Below are 25,429 nucleotides of genomic sequence, written 5' to 3'. Positions count from 1 at the left end.
GAAGGAAATAATCAATAAGAATAACAGCTTATTCTGAGAGACGGATAAATGTTGGTTTGGGTTGGGTGTGTTTCCTAAGACTCTTCCATAATTTGATCAATACAGTGCATTAAAATGCAAACACATCCAGTTTAAAAAAGACACCTTCACGTCAGTGTATAAGACGATCATAGGGGATGTCACATTTTTGTAAGCCAACCCAGAAGTTGGCGGGACACTGGTTCCCTCACTAAAAGCCATTTTTTTTATCCCATAGACTAAAGGATTGTTGTAAAAGAAAAAAAGCTTTTTTTCACGTTTTGTCCATCAAGTTCATCTTCACAGAGGATCACAACTTTTATGAATTTTAAAGCCTAAATGTGTTAGAAATTAAACCTAACCTTAGATTACAAGTGAACTACACCACAGTCTCTCAAAATCAACGTCATCACAACCAAGCCTCCAACAGCTCTTTTAAACGTTATTAAACACATTTAAAAACAAGTTTTCTAATAAGGAAATACTTTGTGGATGAATCTTTGTTAGTATTGGTGTGTTTGTGTTGGTGTGTGGGACACATAACTGATGATGATTGGTGTGTGTGCGCAGGCATGTACTGGTCATTGGGACTACTAGGAGATTCCCAGTGGGCCGTGGTCTGGTTGGCCGGTGCATTATGTATTTTCAGAGGCGGAATGGCCATTTGGCCGACCGGACAATTTCCCGGTGGGGCCGACATACTTTTTGGGCCAAAACATCTCACACTCTTTTTGTCTGACCAGCCCATAACACTCGTGCATCACGCATCGCGGCCCATTGCTTGCTTTCTGTTTGTTTCTGTTGTTAAATAATTTATTAATGGCACTAAAAGGCGCAGTGGCAATGTACTGCTTTTTCCAAAAAAAAGTTAGCATAAACTTAGCGTTTTTATCCAGACAGATCGGCCCAGGAGACACCTAATCAGCAGCCCATTGGTTCTTTTTTATTTGACATTTGGCTAGCCCAATCACAACATTTCTGGCTTTTTTATGACATCCATGGAAATTGCAAAATTGAGGTATCACCCTTAGACAAGAAATCTTGATTCGGGCAGCAAGTTCATAAAATAGGATGAAAGGAAAAGGTTTAAAATTGCTGTGGTTTGGAATTGGTAAAAGGTGTTAAGAAAAAAAGTTATCAAAATATTCTGCACACACTGTAACGGGACTCGTAGCTCTGCCCCGAGACTGCGACTTCATTGTAACATTTATCAGGTCTCGGTGTTATCATAAGGTGGTCAGAATGGTTAGTTTACACATTGTGCCTTTTACAGTGCTTGCGTTTATTTACATTTATTTAAATACACATATTTAACAACAACAACAGTCAGGGACAATACCTTTTTAACACTATTTCTTTAATGTTGCTTTAAGTAGGCCAACGACAATTACATTTTGTGAGATGTTTACACAATTTGAACGTTTCTGACATTCTGCATAATAACTGAACATGCTTTATATTTATAGACTTTGTTTTACAGGGTACACACACAATATAATAACAATTGCTGTTTTTTAACTGCTTCAACCTTTAAAGGGATCAAGCCAGAAAGCATTCATTATAATGAGGATTACATTGTAATTATACCTTTAGACCTTAACATTATTCTATACGTAGGCTAAGCTCAGTAGTGGTTGAAAACTTTGTAGTTCTGTAGCTTTGTAGTTGTGTTTTCTTCCACCAAAACACAGATCTGATCTGCTGTCTGCACTGAGACGACCCATAGTAATACAGCAGAGGATCCAGAAAAACACTTGAGCTCCCTGCACACACAGCTAACATGTAAGGCATATATGATGCGTTTCCCTCTCCTCTGGTGCCTCTTGTGATCAAAATAACACAGTGATACAACAGGATTGCATTGGTTGCTGCGAAACAAACCACAAACTCTATCATTGTGGCAATAGTCATAATCACGGCTCTCCTTCGTTTATTTGAGGTTGATGATGATGATGTTGCTAAACGACCAGATTTGACACTGAGTGCATATATAATACTAGAATAACACGCCAAAGTGATGACCAGCGGCAGGAAAAAGTAAAGACAGGACAGAATGGAAAACAGGTTCATGTACATCTTATCTAGGTCGTTGGAACACAATGCATCGTGGCAGGTGATGCCCACATCCTTGATGTTTAATGTTTGTGTTATTGAAAGAAGTGGCACTGTGCCAGCGAGTGCCAGCAACCAGACCAGTGCACAAACATAAACAGAATTCCTCGTTGTCCTCCAGGTCAGAGAGACGATGGGGAAAACCACAGCCAGCAGTCTGTCCACACTCATGCACATCATCAGCAGTATGGAGCAGTACATGTAGCAGTAGAAAGCAGCGCTTAGCACACGACACGCCACCTCACCAAACACCCAAACAGATCCGTTCAGATGATAGTGGATCTTCAGAGGAAGCAGCAGGGTGAAGAGCAGATCCACACACGCCAGGTTTGACATGTAGATCACAGTCGGTTTCTTTTCTTTAATCTTACAGGTGAATGTCACCAGGGCCAATGCGTTTAGGGGCAAACTAATGAGAAGGAGGAGGATGTAGAAAGAGGGCATGACACGTGTGACCAGCAGGCCTTTAAGAAAGAGCCCAGCATCACCTGAGATGGAGTATGTCATGGAGTTCGCACACAGATCAGTGCTGTTAATTGGTTGTGCACCAAATGAGAGGGGGATTCTGGTTCCCGTTATATCTGTTGTAGCTGTAAATAAACAGCAGTTCAACATCAATATCATACTTCTCTGAACAATAATTTATTTTTTTATTTTTTTCATTTCAGCATTTATGCTTCCTTAGAGGAATCACATTCCTGTATTCTTAGGGACGCTATTCCCATTAAATTATACTGCACACACAGAGCTTTAGATTTTACTGAACATATTCTGTAAAAATTAATAATATGAACTACTTTTATGTTACTTTTTGATATTTTCATCAGTTTGGAGATTGAAGACAATGTTTACAGAGACAATTACGAGTGAAGAGTAATGTATAAAAATAATTGATATGCAACTATAATGCTGATAAGGTATAATTAATAACTTGCACAGCCTGGTAAGCAGGGCTAAAGCTGCTATTTGTTAAGGGAAATGCAAATCCTCTGTCCCCCCATCTCACCCTTGAGAAAAACTCAAAAAAAAAAAAAAAAAAAAACCATACACATGGATTTTATATTTTTAAAACTGTTTAAATACACAAATGCATTTTCCATTATTGCTTTAAAATCTAAAAATATAAATGTATTTTACCATTGTCATTATCTTTCTCATACTCATGCGAAGAATAATCGCTACCTGTAACCAAATATACAAAAACACAACAATATCAGTGAATGTTTTCCCTACTGAACACATATGAGACAAACAAAACACATCTGAGGCTTTGATAAGTACAGCAAAACAAACAAACATTTTCTGATCATGCAGCATAAATCTGAAAACGATTAAATTCACAGCTCTTAAAATCATAAGATGTACTCACCGTTATCTCCAGTGCACGTATGCACAACTATCATTAAAAACAAGATAGTTTTCAACCCCATGAGTGACCTAGAGAAAATACTTAACAAAAACATCTTCAAATCATGAAACTTCAGAGTCTTCAGACAGACACACACAGAGTGAATGTTTAAGTCTGTATTCAGTCTGATCTGGGTTAATATGACAGTTTTATTGTGACATCACTCATCCTTTTAGGCTCCAGTAAACCCATTTGCCACTATTACACAAACCACAGGTTCCACAAGAAAGTGTGTCATAGACATTAATATTTATTTGTTTAGGAAATGCTTTTATTTTTAAGGTGATTTGTTGTAAAAGCTTCAATAAAAAAACTTCTTATTATTTTATATATTATTATTAACGGTTTATGTATTTCCAACAGACAAATCAAGCAAAAAAGTATCACTAATAAGTACACTCCAGGAAAAAAAACTCATTACACATGATGATTCCAGAGTAAATTGTGATGAGTCTCAACAATAAACTCGTATTCCCTGAACAATGCTAACATATTCCCGTTATAAAACATTTACACACGCATTATTTTAGCAAATTACAGGATGTATACTGCTTGTGGACAGCATGCTAATTGCTAGAAGCTAGTGGGAGGTCCGGACCGTATCTTGAGAAAGTGATAAGAGACTTGGGGGTACATAAGGGTCGTCAGAAATGCTGGGTAGGTAAGGCCCGGTCTTAGTTAGTTTGGCAAAACACTATTACTTAGTAAGTTCATGTAGAATTATAAAACAAAGCAGTTAAATATTTCTTTTTACCTTCGAAAAGTACGGTAGCTGGTCACTGTTTTTGCAGGAGAAACCACGCTGCAAACTAACTAGCATAGCGGTTAGCCACCTCGTCGTTCTCAATGGCAAATGACTGCTAACACACACACACAAGTTCATCCAATCTACGTGCACCAATTCGTGGGCGGGTTGATGTCAGTTTTTTTTCTGCTAACAATATCTATATAGCCTACTGTCTACAAACATGAATAATATTAACATTACTATACATTGTTTAAAAGGAATAACTTACGGGTTTAGCATCAGTGTATGGTCTCTGTTTTGAGATACAGATGCTCTAGCATCAAAAATGTTGTACTTTGTGTCATAAGTCCAGATAACTTCTTACCTTTATGTTGATATAACGATCGTGAATCGAATCCAGTCTGTTTCAGATGTGTGAATAATCCATAAAAGTCCAATAAAATACATCCAATGACCATTTTTGTCCACAAATGTGTATAATCCGTGAAATATAGATACATAGTCTGTTGTTTACATCAGATTTCGCATGAACGTCTTGTAATAGTATAATATCGCGTACAATCCAAGGACTATTTGCGTCGTAACACACGTAAATGAGATTACACTTTGTTTTTAAAAGTAGGCGGGAGTATAATCCATAATATCCAAATAGCGCTGTTATTTCCGTGAGCCATGATAACAGAATAGAGGATATCAGCGAAGGGACTGCTATGTGCTCTCTAGCTACCTGGTGGGTGGAGACCTTCGAGTGGGGTGGTGGGTTGGAAAATTCAAACGAAATGTGACGAAAAGGCTAGTTACGTCACAACGGAGCTGAGTTTGAAACCGTGCATTCTGAGACTCAAAGCAGAGGACATTCAGAAACCTGTATCCCACTCAAAACAGCATGGATGGATATTTTCCAAGTTTGTATGGGCGTGGAAGCACCAGAGACACAAAATAACACCCCAAAACCCAGAAAAAAATGAGTTTTTCATAATATGGGCACTTTAAGGAAGTTGCATAAAAAGGTAAATTGGTCTCATATAAATACATATACAGTAGTAAGACTGATTAGCCTTAACTAATAGCAAGTTGGTCAGACAAGTTCTTAAGACTTACAGTAAAGGCACACCATGGTACGTTTTGGCCACTAGGGGGTGCTAGACATGTATTTTTCACGTTTAGCGCCTCTAGAGGCCACAAGCGCCGCAGCACTGTCGCAAAGGAAAAGAAGACAACTCTTAAGGTCACAAAGTGTGCCTTCCAGCATGTCATAGGAATATAATTTCATGGGTTGAATTTTTTTCAAACGCCAAAAGACCGTGTAGCTAACGTTTACAAGCCAGTTGTAACGGTGATCGCTTGGTTAAAGTAAAATTGCCTTAAAGGGGAATCAAACCCAGATCGCCTGTGTCCTAGGTCCATGATACCAAGTGATATAAGCCTCTCTCTAAACTCTCCAAGTAGCCTCCAGTAAAATTCACGTATAAAAATAGTGTTCGAGCGCCAGACAGGACTTTTATATGCAAGCAATATAACATTACTTACTAGTACAAAAGCATGAGGGCAAACCAAGTCAGCATCGGTCAGAAACCCCTCCTCGTTCTTTAGTTCAGGCCAGCGAGCGAACGCTGGCCCAATATAATTGATCCTCGTCCTTCTTTTTATTCTGTCTCTCTCCCCATTTCTCTTTCTGGTCTCCTCCGACAAAACCATGCATTTCTTTTTCTTAGTTGCTGCTGCGGCCATGACAAAAACATCAGGAAAATAAATAGTTGCGCTCTCACGTCCATATTTGAGGAAGTTGAGGAAGTGACGTATGCCATAAAGCAGATTTTTGTAGTTTTTTGTTTTGTGCTCGGGTTACTACCCGAAACCCCAAGTTTAAAAGTAAGAGTAAAAGCAATACAGACACTGTCAGGCTATTGTGAACATGTCATTCAACCTATTTAAGGTCGATGTACCATCACAAGGGTCTTGAAAATATATTATGAAGGTTGAAAAACTACAAATTGTCACTTTAACTTCACGGCATTGTTTATGCAACCGTCCAACCTTAATGTGCACATGCGTTTATACACTGGTGAAAAGCCTTACAGATGTGTCTGTTGTGGAAAGACCTTCGCTCATAGTCTGTACTTGATATTCACATGCGACTTCACACTGCAGAAAAACCTTACAATTGTGACCAGTGTGAAAAGATCTACATTTTAAAACTATACGTTTAAAAACCTATTCACAAATACATCATGCAGTGTTTGTACAATTAAACATTTTTGAAAATGTTATAATAACAATACATTAGATTTAACATCAAAATTAAGGCTTTGAACCGGTTCAAGGAACGAAAATGAAAATCAGAAACTTTGATGTTTTGCAAGGAACAGAAACGAAACCACAAACTTTAAAAAATATATGTTCCAGAACAGAAACGTTTATTTAAAATAATGTTAACCGGTTAATACCGTTATTTTTTTCGTTCTTTGACAAGATTTCTGTCTGATATTACTCTGTGAAGTTCACTTCCGGTCGTCGTTAACCCCTCGTTCAGACAGCCAGCGACGTTATCGCTGTGTGTCGCTTGTCTCTTTCAATGAGGCGTTTCTAAATCTGCTTGTCATAAACAAATGAGTACCATCCACGCCAGTAACTGACGAGAGAAGGGTGACGTGAACTCCACTGCTTTGTTCTCATTGGTAGTCGCTCCCAAAAGTCGCTCGACATTTGCATAAAGTTAAACTTTTCTTAACTTTCTCGCGTCGCTGGACACGCCCATACGGTCGCCAACGGTCACTGTCGCTCGTGTCGCCGGAAGTCGCCAGGTTTCCATTGAAATGAATGAGATCGCGTCGCTCTGCTACTGCTTGTCGTTGGCTGTCTGAACGAGGGGTTACTCATCAGAGTAATGAGATGCTCCGTACAGATCAAGACCCACGGTTCGGCTCGCATGCGATTTGCGGATTAATAGGGTGAAAGTTGATCTTTTTCACGCATTTCAAAGACTTGCAAATGTTAACACTTAGGTGATTTTAAACAATTTAACCACAAAAAGGCGCTAAAGTGAGCAATTTTCTGTACGCACAGAGCACATGGGTTGTATGTGTCCGCCCGGTCCAACTCCAATTGAACGTGAATATCCCTACCTTCAAAGATCAGAACCCTTGATGTATAAACTTGAGAGAGAGAGTTGCGCTACTGTGTCTCATACTGTAGTCCATTAAAATACATTTGGTGAATAATGCGCTGAAAAACAAACGTAATTTTCACTTTATGTGGAGCGACTGTTTACGCTGCATCTTCTTCCCGAAGCGCTGTTTGGAATTTGTCCTCCGTCTATGTGTGTGCGCGTGTTTAAGTGCACTCAACAAATGTAGTCAAGTCAAAATTACAGTTATGTCGCTTACATAATGTAGCCTTTTTTAATGTTTGATGACAAGATAGAGACTTAAGAAAAATAATGTAGACTAATAATTTAAGTTTATTGTCCTAATGATCAGCCTATTTGTATGTCCCATAGCTGATGTAGAACGTTATTAACCAGTTCAGGAACCTAATTTTTTGCTCTAACCGGTTCAGAAACATCAATTTTAGGGTTGAACCGAAAACCGGAAACGTTAAAACACTGTTGTTTTTGGGCAAAATCTGGTTCAAAGCCCTGCATAAAAATAGACAATACATTTACATTTTAGTTTTGCGTGAATTATTATATTAATGCATATTGCATCTGATACATAATCATGTCTATACAAATTTAGAAAGAAAATGATAAGCAAATGATTTCATTAACTGAACGGTTCACACATGTGAGCTTGACTAAGTCTTTGATAATGAAGTTTCTGTTTTTCTCCACCAAAACACAGAGTTTATTTCCTCCCTGCACTGTGACGATCCAAAGTAGTACAGCAAAGGATCCAGAAAAACACTTGAGCTTCCTGCACACACAGCTAACATGTAATATTTCCCCTCCTCTGTGTGACCTCCTGTGCCCAGACGAACACAATGATACAACAGGATTGCATTTGATGCTGCGAAGCAAACCACAAACTCCGTCAGTACGGCGATCGCCATAATCACGGCTCTCCTTCGAATATCTGAGGTTGATGATGATGTTGCTAAGTGACGAGTTTTGGCACTGAGTTTATATATAATAGTAAAGTAACACGCCAAAGTGATGACCAGCGGCAGGAAGAAGTAAAGGCAGGACAGAATAGAAAACAGGTAGTAATACAACTTTATGTGGTACAGCACATCGTGGCAGGTGACGCCCAAATCCTTGATGTTGAACGTTTGCGTTATAGAGAGAATTGGGACCGTGCCAGCAATTGACAGTAACCAGACCAACACACAAACGTAAGCAGAATTCCTCGTTGTCCTCCAAGTCAGAGAGACGATGGGGAAAACCACAGCCAGCAGTCTGTCCACACTTATACACATCATCAGCAGTATGGAGCAGTACATGTAGCAGTAGAAAGCAGCACTTAGCACGCGACACGCCACCTCACCAAACACCCAATCAGATCCGTTCAGATGATAGTGGATCTTCAGAGGAAGCAGCAGGGTGAAGAGCAGATCCACACACGCCAGGTTTGACATGTAGATCACAGTCGGTTTCTTTTCTTTAATCTTACAGGTGAACGTCACCAGAGCCAATGCGTTTAGAGGCAAACTAATGAGGAAGAGGAGGATGTAGAAAGAGGGCATGACACGTGTGACCAGCAGGCCTTTGAGGAAGAGCACAGCATCCTTAGAGATTGGAAAGGTCTGGTTGTATGGCACTGCATTAGTGCTGTTAGTTGGACGTGCAGACCATGGTTCCTCTTTGATGAAGTCAACCGCTGTTAAATCAAACCAATCAAACAAATGTTTTTAAATAAGTTAAATAAACTCTTTTCGTTTAGTGACTTACACTGTTAGGTTTTACAGTGTAAGTATTTGGTGGTTTAAATACCCATGCAAAGTCTTTAATAAAGCTTTTAAAGCATTTTATATTATGTTCCATAGTTAAGTATGTGCAAATTTCAGAAATATAATTTCCTAAACAGAGAAGTGTTCATAATTCTGTTTCCTCCTCATATGTGCATACTAAATTTAAAATAAAATAAATACATTTTATTTTAAGAGCCATCCTTCTTCATTTGTTTTGTAATATTGCTTCCGGTTTGTGCATTTTAATTGTCTCACAAAAACTTGTGTCCGTTTTTGTCACATACATAACGCAAAATAGAATATGCATTATTCACCAGTGGTCATGTATGCCTTTTTTTAAAGAAAAACATAGTATTGGGAAATTTAGGAACTGGATTTTTCATAATAGTATGAAAAGTTATAAGTTATTAAATGTCTCTCTTTTCTTAAACCTTACATCTAAAAAAGTTTTACTCAGTAATTTACAATAATTTGAGTATGCACACAAATAGTTACAGTTAGATTTGGTGATCCAGTTTCTTGAGTCGAATGAAATTAAACAGAGAGCAATGTAACCAATCAGTGAGTAGGACAGCAGCTCATTGCCTTATGTGGTTTGCTAAATACAACAGTACCACTCATAAAGTAGGCTCCCAACAGCAACCTTGCAGGAAAACATACATGCATATATCTTTAAAAAAATATTTGATTATTATATTTATTGGTTCTTCCTTACCCAAAAATCTGAAGAAATCTGAAAAAAAAAAGACAAATCAAAGCTCGGATCTTAGGAGCGAGACAAAGTAAAATTACAAAGTTACAGTTTTTCATGCATAATTTGTATGTACTTACCGTTATAGGTTTGAGCGCACGTGCATGCAACTAAAACTGAAAGCAAAAAAGTTTTGAACTCCATCACAACTGATTATAGACAGAAGTGCAAAGCTCTTTGACTCCTTCTCTGAGTGAAACTGTTGTGAGAAGATGCAGGATGTGACTTAAAGTTGTGGTAACGTCACTGGACCCTTAGTATCCATGTGCCATTAACCCATAACAAACAAGATGCTGTAATAGGGGCGTTGACCCGCCATTTCTTGAATAGACAAGTAAAAAGTAGCTTTAAAACACATTAAAGTAACTTTTATAAAAGTTTGATATAAGATTGATATTTACACAATAAAGTGCAAGACAATGCATCTGCATATTCCTAGAAATCCATTACCAGATGACCTATTCTGATGATAAAATGAACATAATGACATTTTACTTTTGCAGCACTTAATGTATTGGTGCTCATATTTTTGCTGATATAGGCCTATATATATTCTGTTTTATTGTGGTTTTGGGCTATTTTTTTAAACCAACAGCATAATAAAATCTCAAATAATTTTAACATCTCTTTACCTAAACATTTCACACTTAAGCTTGGCTGTACTCAGTGCTTTTCAATAGGTTTGTGTGTTTGATGACGTGCTTTCTGTTTTTTTCCATCAAAACACAAAGCTGATTTTCTGTATGCACTGTGACGATTCATAGCAGTACAGCAGCGGATCCAAAAAAACATCCATGAGTACCAAACAGATGTTGCACAATAACCTGAACAGTAGATTGACAGACAGCTTAACTTCAGTCCTGAAGACTGCTTCAGAGCTGAATGCTTTCGGTGTGTCTCCATGCATGAATTTCAATTTGTTAAATTACTGACAGTCATTGCAATTTATATAATTAAAAAATTATTTAAATGGGTTTCAAACTTATTTCTGTTGAAAACTATTAGCCAATTGCTGTTACTCGTCATTACTGGATGTTGCATCTCCAGGAAGAACATGCATCTCCATACCCCATTTACAAATACTTTACTGTATTATTTAATTACAATGAATACATATTTGAAAATGAGATACAGTTACTTATTAGCAAATTACATAAATATGTACAGTTATATAAGAAAAATATAAAATATAATAAAGAGTTGCATGAGTTTTGGTTTGTTTATACAATATCTTTATAGGAGCATATGAGGTTTCTGCATAAAGACATTTCTGAACACGCAAGGAATGTTAGGAACGACACAGAGGAATCTGATACAAATAGAAGATTTATTTAGAAAAGGGCTCAGGGGTAAACTGTAGAGAATGTTCTTCTCGAATCTCAGGCGTAAAAATATTTACAATGAGTCTCAGGGGTAAACTTTAGAGAATGTTCTCCTCGGATCTCGGAAACCAGCCGTTCATGCAGATGGCAGCTCTCCGGACCAGTGAATGCAAGTCTGAATTCAAGACACACCGATGAGCAGAACAGAGAAAAGGACAAACGTTCACAGGATTACACAGTACCGGGAGAGCGTGATGTAGTCGCAACGGTCTAAAGACGAGACACGCCGACTGCAGGTGGGAAAGATTCCACGGAGGAGTAAACCACAGGAAATAGAGAGTCACAATAAATCCACATGATTGAGAGAGAGGAGACGCGAACCGAGGATTTCACACCAGGGTCCAGAATATCCCGAGCCTCTCACCCAACACCTCTCGTCCGGGCCGTATCCCTGACAGTCCACCAGATACTGAAAACCTCTACCCCAACGCCGAATGTCTAGCAACTTCCTGACCGAGTAGGCAGGAGTACCATCCACTAGAAACGGGGCGGGGACGGGGGGATTAATGGAAGCAAAAAGCATAGGTTTAACCTTTGGTACATGGAAAAAAGGGTGAACCCGACCAAGAGAGAGAGGCAAATTCAAATTACGCTTACGGATGAAGGACAAAAAAGGCAACGGCCATTCGGACCGAGATCTATGATTGGTTGAAAAATTTTTGTCCTACGCCTTTCACAGATGACATACATTTCTACAAATACATTTAACCCTTGTGGGTTGTTCCCATTCACTACCCTTTCGGGTTGTTCGTGGACAAAAAAGGCCACTGAATTTAACGGCTGTAAAAATTTATCAGTTTACATTTTTTTCAAATTTTTTTCCACAAATCTGTTAATCAACCTCAGTACTGATCAAACATACCAAATGTTTACAAAAAGTCCATGATTTTAACTCTTTGATTGCCAAGTTCATAAGTGGTGTCGCTGATTTTGACTATTCTCTGGAGTTTGTCTCCAACAGGAAAGGGTCTGTAAATTAGCGGCCCAATAGTAACATCTAAAAGGGGGAATACTAAGTTATCGAAATCCAGTGGAAAAAGGTGCTGTTTTTTTAAGCTCTATTTTTTAGATAAGGTGAACAAAAACACTTATTTAAAGCATGAGTGGGAGAAGGAACTTGCTATAGAATTGTCTAATGGAAATTGTCTAATTCATGGGAAGGTTGTCTTAATAAAATTCATGAATTTTCTATTAATGCTAGTCATGCGGTGATCCAATTAAAAATTTTCCACAGACTTCATTATTCAAGGACCAAAATACATAGGATATACAAATGTAAATTTGCAGGTTGTCTCATGCTTTCTGGTCATGTCATAAAATCTGGCCTTTCTGGCAGCATATATTTGAATTCCTCTCAGAAGCATATAAAATTTACTTGGCACCTGAGCCAAGTGGGCATTTTGGGGATACTTCAAGTATAGGAAATAAATACTTATCTTAGGCCATTTCATTATGCATGATACCTGCAAAAAAGCTATTTTACAGAAGTGGAAATCTGAATCGGTGTCCATATTTGAGAGTTGGCTTAGAGATATGTAATGTGTTACCCATGAAATGTGTCATCCCTGCGGCACTCTGTTTGTTCTTGCATGTCTCGTGACTGTTTGCATTTTTGGTCACAATGCATGCATATGGCAACTTGTGAGATAATATTTAATACATCTACGACTGTGTTTGGCTAAAAGAACAAAGTTATATACACATATGATGTCTTGAGCAGTGGCGGATGGTCACTAGGGGGCGCTGGGGCGCCGTCCCCCAAAGTTGGCCGGAGAAGAAAGCTACTTTAAAGGTGTAGCTGAGGATTTTCTCGAATTTTAGAAAAGAACCGCCTTCTCCACTTTAAAAAAAATGCAATTGCGCAACACTCCTGATTGACAACTAGGAGGACCAATAGTCTTGATGATCCACCTGGAAAAAGAAAATCCTCTGCAATACCTTTAACATTTTACAAAAAAGTTATATAGTAATATATAATGCAAATTAATACAAAATAAAATCCTTTAGTTATACTTTTTCAGTGTAAGTCATGTTATCATTCATTTAAAAAAATAAAAAATAAAAAATGAGTTTGTTGGGTTTGTAACTGTATGCTTATTATTTTGATACTCTTACTTTGCATTTACTTTTTTTATCAAAATGTTTCATGACACCTCATAAGTCTAATTAGCAGAGTCTGGAAGTCTTTATCCTCACTACTATTATAGTAGCTTTATGGCAAATGCCTTTCAAATGTTTTTTAAGTACTACCTGCTCCCATTGGATGGACTTCTGTTTTTAGGGAGGTTAGCCTGTGATGTTTGGAAATTGCAGTAATTTGGTAGATGCTGTCCTGTCAGAAATTCTTCTTCGTGTGGTCCTGGAGGAGGGTGATGCTGCATTGTTAAATCTTTCTTTGGTTTGTTTCAAATTTAGAAGTCTGGTGGATACAAATTCCTTTCGAAAGAGGGCACACTTCTGCTGGCTTGACAGTATGTATTTTCTTTTACATATTTGATCTCTGTAATGTTATTTTATTATGCTCTTCATTTCAATATACAGGTGTAACTATATGGAGAACAAAGTCTGAGCCTAGGAATTTTACAAAACACACTGCAATGAAGTTTACATAACTGCTTACCAGGTGTGCAAATTAAGCATGAAAATGTGATCACTGCTAGGTTCATGGCAAAATGCAACAGGAATAACCATTCATATGGCTGTGCATGCTTGTCTGCTGATAAGGTTATTTTCATATAAATTCTCTAGGCCAGTGGTTCTCAATCTTTTTCAGCGTGCAGCCCCCCTTGTGTTCAGTGCATTCTTTCACGGCCCCCCAAAAGAAAATTTATGACCAAAACAGTTCTAAAATGTAATATTTTAATTAAACAAAACATAATAAATTATACAGTGCTGTTGGTTAGTTGGCTTGTTTTTTTTTTAGGTTTAATTACACAGAATTCGTGATAAATGAATGTATTTTATAAAATGTCATAAAAGTTTGAGAACCACTGCTCTAGGCAATGTTTTGAAAAGGAAAACGAGAAGAGGCGCAAGGCTTTTAATCTTAGTAGTAAGTGCCTCTAATATAAAAACATATTATTTTTTAAAGTTTCTTAAAGTAGACCAACAACAATTACATTTTGTGATATATGTCACAAGTCTTTGATTTTAAAGAATAAAACTTTAAATATTGTTTGGTTTACACAATTTGAACATTTCTGTAAGCATAATAACTGAACATGCTTTATATTTTATAGACCTTGTTTTACAGGGTACACACACAATATAATAACAATTACTGTGTTTTTTAACTGCTTTAACTCTTAGAAGCTCGTGTTAGCATTAAGCCAGAAATCATTCATTACAATGAGGAACTAAGTATTTAATCAGCACTTTACACATGAGTTTCTTTAAATGCACAGCTCAGCCGTGTTTGACATCTTTGTAACTCTTTTAGTTTTCTTCCACCAAAACACAGATCTGATTTTCTGTCTGCACTGAGACGACCCATAGTAATACAGCAGAGGATCCAGAAAAACACTTGAGCTCCCTGCACACACAGCTAACATGTAAGCCATATATGATGCATTTCCCTCTCCTCTGGTGCCTCTTGTGATCAAAACAACACAGTGGTACAACAGGATTGCATTGGTTGCTGCAAAACAAACCACAAACTCTATCATTGTGGCAATAGTCATAATCACGGCTCTTCCTCGTTTATCTGAGGTTGATGATGATGTTGCTAAGCGACCAGATTTGACACTGAGTGCATATATAATAGTAGAGTAACACGCCAAAGTGATGACCAGCGGCAGGAAGAAGTAAAGACAGGACAGAATAGAGAACAGGTTCATGTACATCTGATCTGCTGGGTCTTCGTGACGCAATGCATCGTGGCAGGTCATGCCCACATGTTTAATGTTGAACGTTTGCGTTATAGAGAGAAGTGGGACTGTGCCAGTGAGTGCCAGCAACCAGACCAGCGCACAGACGTAAGCAGAATTCCTCGTTGTCCGCCAGGTCAGAGAGACGACGGGGAAAACCACAGCCAGCAGTCTGTCCACACTCATGCACATCATCAGCAGTATGGAACAGTACATGTAGCAGTAGAAAGCAGCGCTTAGCACACGACACGCCACCTCACCAAACACCCAAACAGATCCGTTCAGATGATAGTGGATCTTCAGAGGAAGCAGCAGGGTGAAGAGCAGATCCACACACGCCAGGTTTGACATGTAGATCACAGCCGGTTTCTTTTCTTTAATCTTACAGGTGAACGTCACCAGAGCCAATGCATTTAGGGGCAAACTAATGAGGAAGAGGAGGATGTAGAAAGAGGGCATGACACGTGTGACCAGCAGGCCTTTCAGGAACAGCACAGCATCGTCTGAGATGGAGAATGTGGTCATGTTCTGTGTAGTTTTCAGATCAGTGCCGTTACATTCATTTTTAAGATTTTTACCTGTAAATAATACACAGTACAATATCATAAAACTCTTAATAATGATCCTTGAACATTTATGTTACTGTCTCCTTAGGAATCACATTACAGTATCTTTAATTGTATAAGCTGTTTTGACTAAAGGTATCTTCTGATAAAATATAAACATGAATATGAACTTTTGGTAACACTTTATTTTACGACCCGCAAAGTACCGCGTAATTAAACCGAATTTACAGCGTACCTATTTGTAACAACAGAGTACCTCTACAGTACGTACTTGTAGTTATAAGGGAACAATATTTTAAGTTTGGGGTAATAAGTGGGTAAGAATATATGGAAAATTATTCTCTAAGTATTTCATAACTACAGGGTACCTATTGTAATATTACGTGGTATGTATGACTTACGTCTATGGGTAATATGGTCTATGTGTTATATGTTTTTTTTTTTTCATATTTGCTACTTACCTGATGAAGTGTTTTGTATAGCCTACAGTTGATGTCTACAAGCCACGTCGGCAAATAAAATATAACACACAATAAAAATAATAGCAACTTGTACCTCTTTGATCTGTATTTGTATACAGGAGTTACCAGGTAACTCACATATTTGCGAGCTGTAAATTAAAGTGGGGCTTTGTTCACCTCTTGTTATAAATGTTATAGGGTAAATACCATAAACATACAGAATATTGTTATTTTTATTTTAAAACAACTTATTTCAAAACATCTTTAAAACACTATAATTAAGCCAACACTTAATGTTTATTATCACATAACTTTTATTTAAAATAAAAAGTCATGACAATTTTTCATTGTTTTTGCAGCTTGGCTTCCTCTGTTGGTGTTCTTGTCCACTCGGATGTTGAGTTGATGTCGTCTCACAAATGCTGTTCTGCATTACATACAGTATAAAAAAACATAAATGAAAGCCTTCAGTAAATGTTTCTTCACTGTGCCTTGACAGAAACAGAGTTTTCTGAGCCAGTTACATTAATAACTTTAGGCTAACTTATGTGCTAGCTAACCTGCTACCGTTAGCTGGCAACTTTCTTGAAAAAACATTGTTTGAAATGCGTGAGTCATGCATTAACAAAACCAGTCACCCTATCCAGCATGCGGATCCTGCTGACATCACTCGCGTTTTTAAAACCTCTTAAAGAAATTTCACCTCAGGATCGCGTTCCAGCAAACCTCCTGCAGACGGCCGCGCGCTCTACACCTGCGCAGTAGCCTACACATGTAGTCGTCTTTTGCTTTAGCGGGAGCTGATATCTGCTGTTGTTTCATTCTGGTTTGCCATTGCATAAATTATATTTGGCTAAAATACTTGTGTTTACAGTAAATAAATTGCAAAGCACCACTTCAAATATGTTCGCAAATGTAGGAGTTTCCTGGTAAATAGGGAGTAAGTTGCTATTTTTATTGTACTTACCTTAAAAAAAAGATAACCACATTAAATCAGCTGGACTTTTGTTATTAAAAGCAAGTAATATAGGCTACTAAAATAAAAGTGATGTGATGTTATATTTATTTGCCGATGTGGCTCGTAGACATTGACTGTATACAACATTCAGTAGTCAATATGAAAAATTCACAATAAAAATAAATAAAAAATAAAACATAATTTCCCCATAGACTTGACTAAGTCATACATACCACGTAATATTACAATAGGTACCCTGTTGTTATAAAATACTTAGAGTATAAATAATTTATAATTCTTCATATTCTTACCCCCTTATTACCCTAAACTTAAAATATTATTCCCTTATACCTACAAGTACGTACTGGTGAGGTACCCTGTTGTTACAAATAGGTACGCTGCAAATTCGGTTTAATTACGCGGTACTTTGCGGGTCGTAAAATAAAGTGTTACCGAACTTTTATAATAGACAAGTGAATAGAGTAAATGTCAAGGTTTTCAGCAATTAAGTTATGTTGTACATAAACAGCTTTACATGTTATTTTAACATATCTTCAGAAATGAATCGTATGAATTTTACTTTTATGTTATTTCCATTAGTGTGGAGCTTGACAATTAAAGCTAACTATTTGTGTGGATTTGGAAATGAATTTAGAAAAGATGCATTGGTATATTTTGTATAGAACAAAAATGCAAGTATGTTGATGTGTAAGTTTAGTTACCTTTGCCCTCTAAGGAACAGTTGGCAGATGTCTTGTCTGTTTCTTCTTTCCAAACAGCTAAACTACCAGTAACGCCTTAAACACAGGGGTTTTGTATTAGTAGAAGTACAACCTACTTGGACGCTGAGTAAATCTATTCATTTATCCAACATTTACTTTAAATAATGGTATTTTAAACCAAAGTACAGAAACATACACTGTAAAAAATACTTTGCTGCCTTAAAATTTTTTGTTGAATCAACTCAGATTTACAAGTCTTGTCAACAAAGATTAGTTGTCACAACTTATAAAATGTAGTTGAGAAAAGTCAACTTAATTTTATAAGTCACCTGTAGTTATAACAACTCATCTCTAGTCAAGATAAATAATAGTAAGTTGAAATGACTTGTAAATCTGAGTTGATTCAACAAAAAATTTTAAGGCAGCAAAGTATTTTTTACAGTGCACTGTTAACGATTTCCCTGTATTTTTACAGTACGGTACTGGCAGCACGGTTGCCAGTAAGTTACTGTATTTTGGGTTTACAGTACTGTACTGTAATACCATTTTACAGTACACAAACTAGTACTGTAGTTACAAAGCAGTACTGTACTGTAATTTTACAATATTTTATTACAGTAGTCTATTTTTACAGTAATTTACTGTAATGTCTATATTGACCCATAAATACTATTTATTACTTATTACAGTTAATACAATAATATTATATAAAATAGATAGAGATTTAGGTTTAAATCTATAGTTATTAATATGGTAAAAATGCTATCCTTGACATGACATAATGAATTAAAAGGCAATCCAAGCAATGTTTGTATCAAAATTTTATTTAAAAAAACATTTAATTGAAACAAAACATTTAAAACAAGATTTTAAACAATAATAAACATATAATCAAGTAACATAAAATAAAATCAACAAGTATAAACAAGTTTGGAGACCCCTGCTGTAACATATTTAACTCTGGCAAATAGAACACTGTTCCATAGTTTGAAGTTTTCAGTTTAAAGTCCATCATCGACTAAAAGGTAACATTTCACTGTGGTAAAAACAACACTGGCCCATAGTTTTAAATATTCTACTTGAATTTCATTTAACACTAAAAATAAATGCATTAAACTGGCAGACAGACCACAGTGGCCTTTACTTTGAAGTCGTCCATTCGAACTCAATCAGGGACTGCATGAAGCTGTTCACATGGGGGTTAATGGCCACAGCTTTTCTCTGCACCAAGTTCCTTGTCTTTTTGCTTGCTCCTTGTCTGGATGTGCATTTTTTCCCATCTTTGGAATTAATTCTATCCAGAAACCTGTTAGAAATATCATAAACATTAAGTCAACAAATATAAGATAGAAAAAGATTCTTAAAAAATTTAACTCAGCCTTGAATTTACCCCTATTCTGAAACCTTTTGCTCTTATTCTACTGTTCCACACCTAATTACATTAAAATACAGAAGATTCACTTACCTCGGAACAAACTCTTTCCTCAATGGACAGCATCCACATGGATCATGTCATGATTGAATGTCCTGAACAGAAAGTAAAATTGTTACTGATTTGGACACAACTTTTTATTCTGAAAACAAAATCTTTTGTCAATAAAGTCCAGGGACACCTCTGCTAAATAAATACAATTATTAAATTAAATTTCTTATAACCAAAGTCTGAATATTTCTGTTTGTATATTTCTACATGGCAAACTAAGACAATTGTGTACATGTTGTGTATGGTCGTGTTACAGTGTTGTGTGTGGGAATTGTGAATGAGTGTATACATGGGTATTTAAAGAAACTGTAGTGGTAAAGTGCAAACTTACCGAACATAATGTGCTTGGTGTGTGTCTGGTGTCACCCATTGTGCCTCCACATCTGCCTTAACTCCTGAAAAGTGCAATGACACTCATGTAAACTACAAATAAAAAGTGATCAGCACATTCCTGTGTACTTTTACATGTGACGTGAAAGCATTTAATATTGCAGTCGAAAAAATACATGACTTGTAACTGTACATCATGTAGCCTACTTGCCTGGTGCCTTTAAAGATGATCCATCTTACCCAATCCAGCTTACAAGCAATGGTAAGACTGTAAAAAAGACAAATGTTACAAAATCTGTTAGCCATAGAAATAAGTAGACATTGTGAAGGAAATGGTAAAAGAAAATTTAGTAACACTTTACTATAAGAGTTTATTCCTTAACATTTGGTAATGCCTTAGCTAATATGAACTAACAATGAACAATATATTTTACAACATTAATAATATTTGATAATGTTCATTGTGCAGAGACAAAGTGATTGATTTAAAAATGTATTAAGTGTTTAAATCTAATATCATGCTATGCTAACAAATAAAACATTACTGTAAGTGTTAAGTCAGTTGTAAAACAAATATATATATATATATATATATATATATATATATATATATATATATATATATATATATATATATATATATATATATATTAGTTGTTATATTATATATTATATATAAATATCTAAATAAGTCTTTTTTAAATTATTATTCTATAACATCTTGTCTACAGAAAATCTCTGAAAATGTCTCGTTTAGTGCAGAAAATAGCGATTTATAGTGATAAGGTAAAAAGACTGTCCCTTTAATGTTTTACCCGGACGGCTGCGGTGTAACACTATTTCACGCAAAGTTTTTTAACAAGTTAGTAGCTAGCTGCTCACTTTAAAGATAAACATGATCGCCTAAATCTGAGCAATCCTGGTGATGCCAGTTTCCTACACGATGTTATAATGGACTATTTTTACATCAAGAGATGAAGGATCAGATGACAGAGACGAGAAGACAAAGGTACGTAAATGCGGAGCCCATTCTCTTTTCGTGCATTGATTTGATGTGTTTTGGAAACTTATATATACAGCGTGTAATGCATCTGAAGTGGTGGAAACAATATGCCATAAAAATGTATTGGACAACTTACTGGGCGTGTAAAACGCTTAAGAGAAGATATTCTCTGCTTTTGCTGATATAAGTTACCGTAATATAATAACAACAACAATAAGCGCGGCAATCCCTTTCGTTCATCCGATATTAAGATGAGCCCAGGTCTGAATTATATTTGGTCGAAGTTAAAGCTGCGATGAGTTCGATGCATGTATCCAGTTAAATATGAGGTTTCTTGTTTTCACTTCTGTGGAGGAGTTCGGTACTACAGTATGCTGTGTACGGCGTGTCAAGTCCTATCTGTTTACAGCCACGAGTCAGCCTTACCAAACAGTCGAACTTCATACTTTTCTCTGACGCTAACTGAACGGATGAAACGCTGTCAACGACCGTTATGCTGGGACCGCAAGACCGCGCTGGCGGGTTGTCTTTGTCCATTTCGTTAAAAATAGTTTCATTGTCACCACACTTTCAACACAATATAAACTCACCAAACCGTCATAATTTAGTTAAAACAACCCTATATTCATTTAAAAAGGTGTAAAGCGAGTTAAAGCAGCGGTAGACATCTGTGTGTAACGTTTACGTTAGCTTACTTTCTGAGGGAGATTGAAACTTTGTTGGCGACCGTTTTTCTCTCTCATTGCACGTTTAAAACAATATTGTGACAAACTATTGACAACATTCTTAAACTAAAAATTAAGTTTTCATGAAACAGAAATATTTCAAACTTACCGAACTGACAGAAATCAATCGTCCTCCTTCAGCTGCAGCCAAGAGTTGTGCTCTCCCTCTGTCTGTGTGATTTGACGTTGGCGCACTTTCACTGATTATTGCAAGTACACCTGGCACATTACAGCAATGGCTACAGCAAGGTTACATCAAGACCAAAATATACTGTAAAATGTTCCCGCTCAAACAAATTTACCCAGAATGCATTATGAACTGCAGTACTGTACTGTAATGTACACATACAGTATAGTACTGTGGATTTTTACAGTACAGTGCTGCTAAATCTACAGCGACATCTAACAGTGTGTATAAGAGTTAGGCTATACACTCTTAGAAAGGATGTGGTAAATTTTTACACATCTTTGTGCGTTAAGCTTTTAACACATTGTATGTAATTTGAAAACATTATGTGTCATTTTGTGTTGATTTAAAAAAAGTTGTTTTAAAAGTAACACAAAATGTGTTGTTTCAATAATAACACTGAGATGTGTGAATTCTGGGACAATGCATTTAGTGTGTTGTCCTAGAATCAACACTAATGTGTTGTTTTTAACAATTTCTTTTTAAGAGTGTATCTCATGACACTATCAAACACTGAAACTGCTGAGGTTTAACAAATAGTCAAGAAACACTTTACTTGAATTTCCTACTTCCACATTTATGCTACTGCCTCCTTAGGAATGACATTACAGCATCTTTAATTGTAAGCTGCTTTGACTAAAAGCATCTGCTGATTAAATATATACATGCAAATATACATACGAAAAACTTTAGTGAAAAAAATGAAAGTCAATGTTTTCAGCAATTAAATTGCACATACAAAGCTTTACATTTCATATTTTCTTTATAAATTAATTGTTTGGACTCTACCTTGTTGTTTTTATATTGATATTCTCATCAGTATGGAGCTTGACAACTAATGCTAACTGTTTGTGTATGGATAGATTGGGAAATGACTTTAGAAAAGATGCATTATAGATTTTGTATAGAATAAGTATGCTATTGCATGACATATAAAATGTATGAAATACATATATTCAACTACCTTGCTTCCTCAGAAATGGTTCCTCTATAACAGCCATACTGCCAAGCCCTTAAACACAGGGGTTTTGCATAAGTAGAAGTACAACCTATTTGGATTCTGAGCAACAGTTTTCTATGTTCCTAGATGTCTTTGCAGAGTAAATCTATTATTTTATCCAACATTTACTTCATATAATGGTATTTTAGACCAAAGTACAAAAAAATCATGACACTATCAAACATTTAAACTGCTGAGGTGTGTAACAACCCAGCAAGAAAAACCAAGACGTTGAAATGACGGCTAACTATAGACCCAATATAGACCGGCTATGAGTAACCCACTTCTACCCTAAATAGCCTTAAATTTGGTTACATGCCATTTTTGCCAAAATAACTTGAAGATGTATGATATTCCAACATGTAGGCAAAGTCAACAGGTGTTCAAGGTGTTTGCTTTCATACGTGTAGTCTATTCTTGAGCTATGGTAGACGTCTATTAGATTTTCACTGACAGCCCAAATTTAGCCTGGTTTTAGCCCAATTTGCTTGCTGGGAAGAGTCAAGAAACACTACCAATGGACTGTTAGACCTGTTACATGTAGATATCAATCAAATATCAGACATTAAATGGCTTTATAATAATATACACTCACCTAAAGGATTATTAGGAACACCATACTAATACTGTGTTTGACCCCCTTTCGCCTTCAGATCTGCACTATACAGACAACTATACAATTATACTTGTATTATTTGTTATTTCTGTATTGATTTTCCATTAGTGTGGAGCTTGACAATTAAAGGTAACTATTTGTGTGGATTTGGAAATGAATTTAGAAAAGTGCTTTAAGTGGCCCAAAAGAGGTGCCGGTACTCTAGGTTTTTTTTTTTTTTGCTGACTCGACTCCTATATTGAAGGGGTTTTATATTCAGCAGTCAACAGACGACCTTGTAAAAAATAATAAATCCTTTTATAAATTTGTGGATGTGCAAAAGGTAGATATGTGAGTAAAATTTTCAGCACGGTTAAAGATAGAAAGAGCATGAAAAAACCTTAAAATGACACTAAGACCATGTCCATGGGTTCAAGAATAACAAAATACTGGCAATTTGAAACTAGAAAGTCATCACTTTATTTTGTCCCATTGTTTTCCATTTTGCAGGTGTTAAAACTCCCGTTGTCGTTCAAATTAATTGACATTTCATTCACTTGTACTGTAGTTTAGCAATTAAACTAAATGTCTATTACAATTTCAAGAATGTTTTTACTCTGCACCAGGGGCGTAACTATCGGTAAGCAGGGTAAGCGTTGCTTAAGGGCCCAGACCAATCAGGGGCCCCCCGATCTGGAAGAATTTGATTGACAGTCGGCGGGCCCTATCACATATTCGTTGCTATCCGCTCTTCCCAGGCTTTCTCACGGGTTTTCAACGGGGCCGTCCGGGGCTAAGCCCCGGCACATAGGCTGAATGTCTCGCTCTGCTCTTGCCAGTGTACCAGCTGCGCTTGTGCGTGTGCACTCGCTGCGCTGGTGCGTGTGCACTGAAGTGAAGGGAATAATGCGTTTCCATTCATTATAGGGCATTATCACCAACGCAAGTTTAACGATTTGCGTGAACAGATTATAAATGCAAGTATGCTATTGTATGACATATGAAATGTATGAAATATATATATTCAATTACCTGGCTGCGGTGTCAATGGTTCCTCTATAACAGCAATAAACACAGGGGTTTTGCATTAGTAGAAGTACAACCTATTTGGATGCTGAGCATCCATTTTCTATGTTCCTAGATGTCTTTGCAGAGTAAATCTATTAATTTATCCAACATTTACTTCATATAATGGTATTTTAGAGCAAAGTACAGAAACATTATAACACTATCAAACATTTAAACTGCTGAGGTGTGTTACAAGAGTCAGAAACACTACCAATGGACTTAGACCTATGTCTATTACATGTAGATATCATTCAAATATCAATGCACACAAAGACATTAAATAGCTTCACGATAATATAGAATATATTGTACAATTCATGTGAATTCATTTAGCCATTAAGTGCGTTTATTACAACTAATGGCATGTTTAGTTACCTCTGGGTCTGGGATGTATGATACAGGTAGGTTTCATTCCAGGCAACCTATTCAATATTTCGCCAGAGTTTCCTACAGAAAAAAATATAAATTAAGGACATCTTTAGTAAATGTTTGCAAAACTCTACAAGAAAAATCCAAGTAATTTGGAAAACGCAGAATACCCAAAAATGCATTTATTGTATGCAATGTAAGTCACTTTTGATAAAAGTGTCTGCTAAATGCTTAAATGTCAAATCTTTCTGTTGTTTAAGAGTGGCTTGACACAAGGAATGCGACAGCTGAAACCCATGTCTTGCATACGTCTGTGTGCAATGGTTCTTGAAGCACTGCCCCCAGCTGCAGTCCACTTTTTGTGAATCTCCCCCACATTTTTGAATGGGTTTTGTTTCACAAACCTCTCCATTGTGCAGTTATCCCTATTGCTTGTACACTTTTTTCTATCAAATCTTTTCCTTCCCTTCACCTCTCTATTAATGAGCTTGCACACAGAGCTCTGTGAACAGCCAGCCTCTTTTGCAATCTTGTGGAAGGGTTTAAATCTTGTGCAAGGTGTCAATGGTCATCTTTTGGACAACTGTTAAGTCAGCAGTCTTCCCCATGATTGTGTAACCAACAGAACTAGACTGAGAGACCATTTAAATGCTTTTCACAACATTAAAATTTTCTGAGAATTTGGGATTTTCTTTAGTTGTCACGCTTAGAGTTAACACTTTATCTCTGGATAAATGTACAAAGTCAAAGTTGAGTTGGAGAAATTTGT

The 25,429-nt window shown here is 36.6% G+C and overlaps 3 protein-coding genes and 1 long non-coding RNA gene across 5 annotated transcripts; all 4 read right to left on the bottom strand.

Moving 5' to 3' along the window:
• Positions 1-1,390: 1,390 nt before the first annotated feature.
• LOC135721820 (proteinase-activated receptor 1-like) lies at positions 1,391-2,779 on the bottom strand. The gene has a single exon (XM_065244269.1). The coding sequence runs from the start codon at positions 2,752-2,754 to the stop codon at positions 1,621-1,623; it is 1,134 nt and encodes a 377-aa protein (XP_065100341.1). The 5' UTR covers positions 2,755-2,779; the 3' UTR covers positions 1,391-1,620.
• Positions 2,780-5,548: 2,769 nt separating this feature from the next.
• LOC135721821 (proteinase-activated receptor 1-like) lies at positions 5,549-10,154 on the bottom strand. 2 transcript variants are annotated; one of them, XM_065244270.2, is made up of 3 exons: positions 10,026-10,154; positions 9,910-9,927; positions 5,549-9,103 (listed from the first exon to the last, which is right to left on the bottom strand). In XM_065244270.2, exons 1-3 carry the CDS (start codon positions 10,087-10,089, stop codon positions 8,082-8,084), a joined length of 1,104 nt encoding a protein of 367 aa, XP_065100342.1. In that variant the 5' UTR covers positions 10,090-10,154; the 3' UTR covers positions 5,549-8,081. The 2 variants fall into 2 exon arrangements, with proteins under 2 accessions (XP_065100342.1, XP_065100343.1); XM_065244271.2 differs by lacking the exon at positions 9,910-9,927 and having other exon boundaries at positions 10,026-10,128.
• A 4,346-nt stretch (positions 10,155-14,500) lies between these two features.
• On the bottom strand, positions 14,501-24,734 carry LOC135721575 (proteinase-activated receptor 1-like). Its single transcript, XM_065243925.2, has 5 exons — positions 24,667-24,734; positions 24,256-24,279; positions 22,593-22,640; positions 17,901-17,975; positions 14,501-15,771 (listed from the first exon to the last, which is right to left on the bottom strand). The coding sequence occupies exons 1-5, from the start codon at positions 24,701-24,703 to the stop codon at positions 14,720-14,722; spliced, it is 1,236 nt and encodes a 411-aa protein (XP_065099997.2). The 5' UTR covers positions 24,704-24,734; the 3' UTR covers positions 14,501-14,719.
• On the bottom strand, positions 18,500-21,846 carry LOC135721576 (uncharacterized). Its single transcript, XR_010521509.2, has 5 exons — positions 21,551-21,846; positions 19,925-19,981; positions 19,715-19,778; positions 19,366-19,427; positions 18,500-19,206 (listed from the first exon to the last, which is right to left on the bottom strand). It is a non-coding gene; the product is annotated as an uncharacterized lncRNA (long non-coding RNA).
• Positions 24,735-25,429: the final 695 nt, after the last annotated feature.

Source organism: Paramisgurnus dabryanus, chromosome 18 (assembly GCF_030506205.2).
Source record: "Paramisgurnus dabryanus chromosome 18, PD_genome_1.1, whole genome shotgun sequence".
NCBI classification, from domain to species: domain Eukaryota; kingdom Metazoa; phylum Chordata; class Actinopteri; order Cypriniformes; family Cobitidae; genus Paramisgurnus; species Paramisgurnus dabryanus.
Note: the sequence above shows the minus strand (reverse complement) of the source record. Positions and strands in the feature narration are given on the sequence as shown.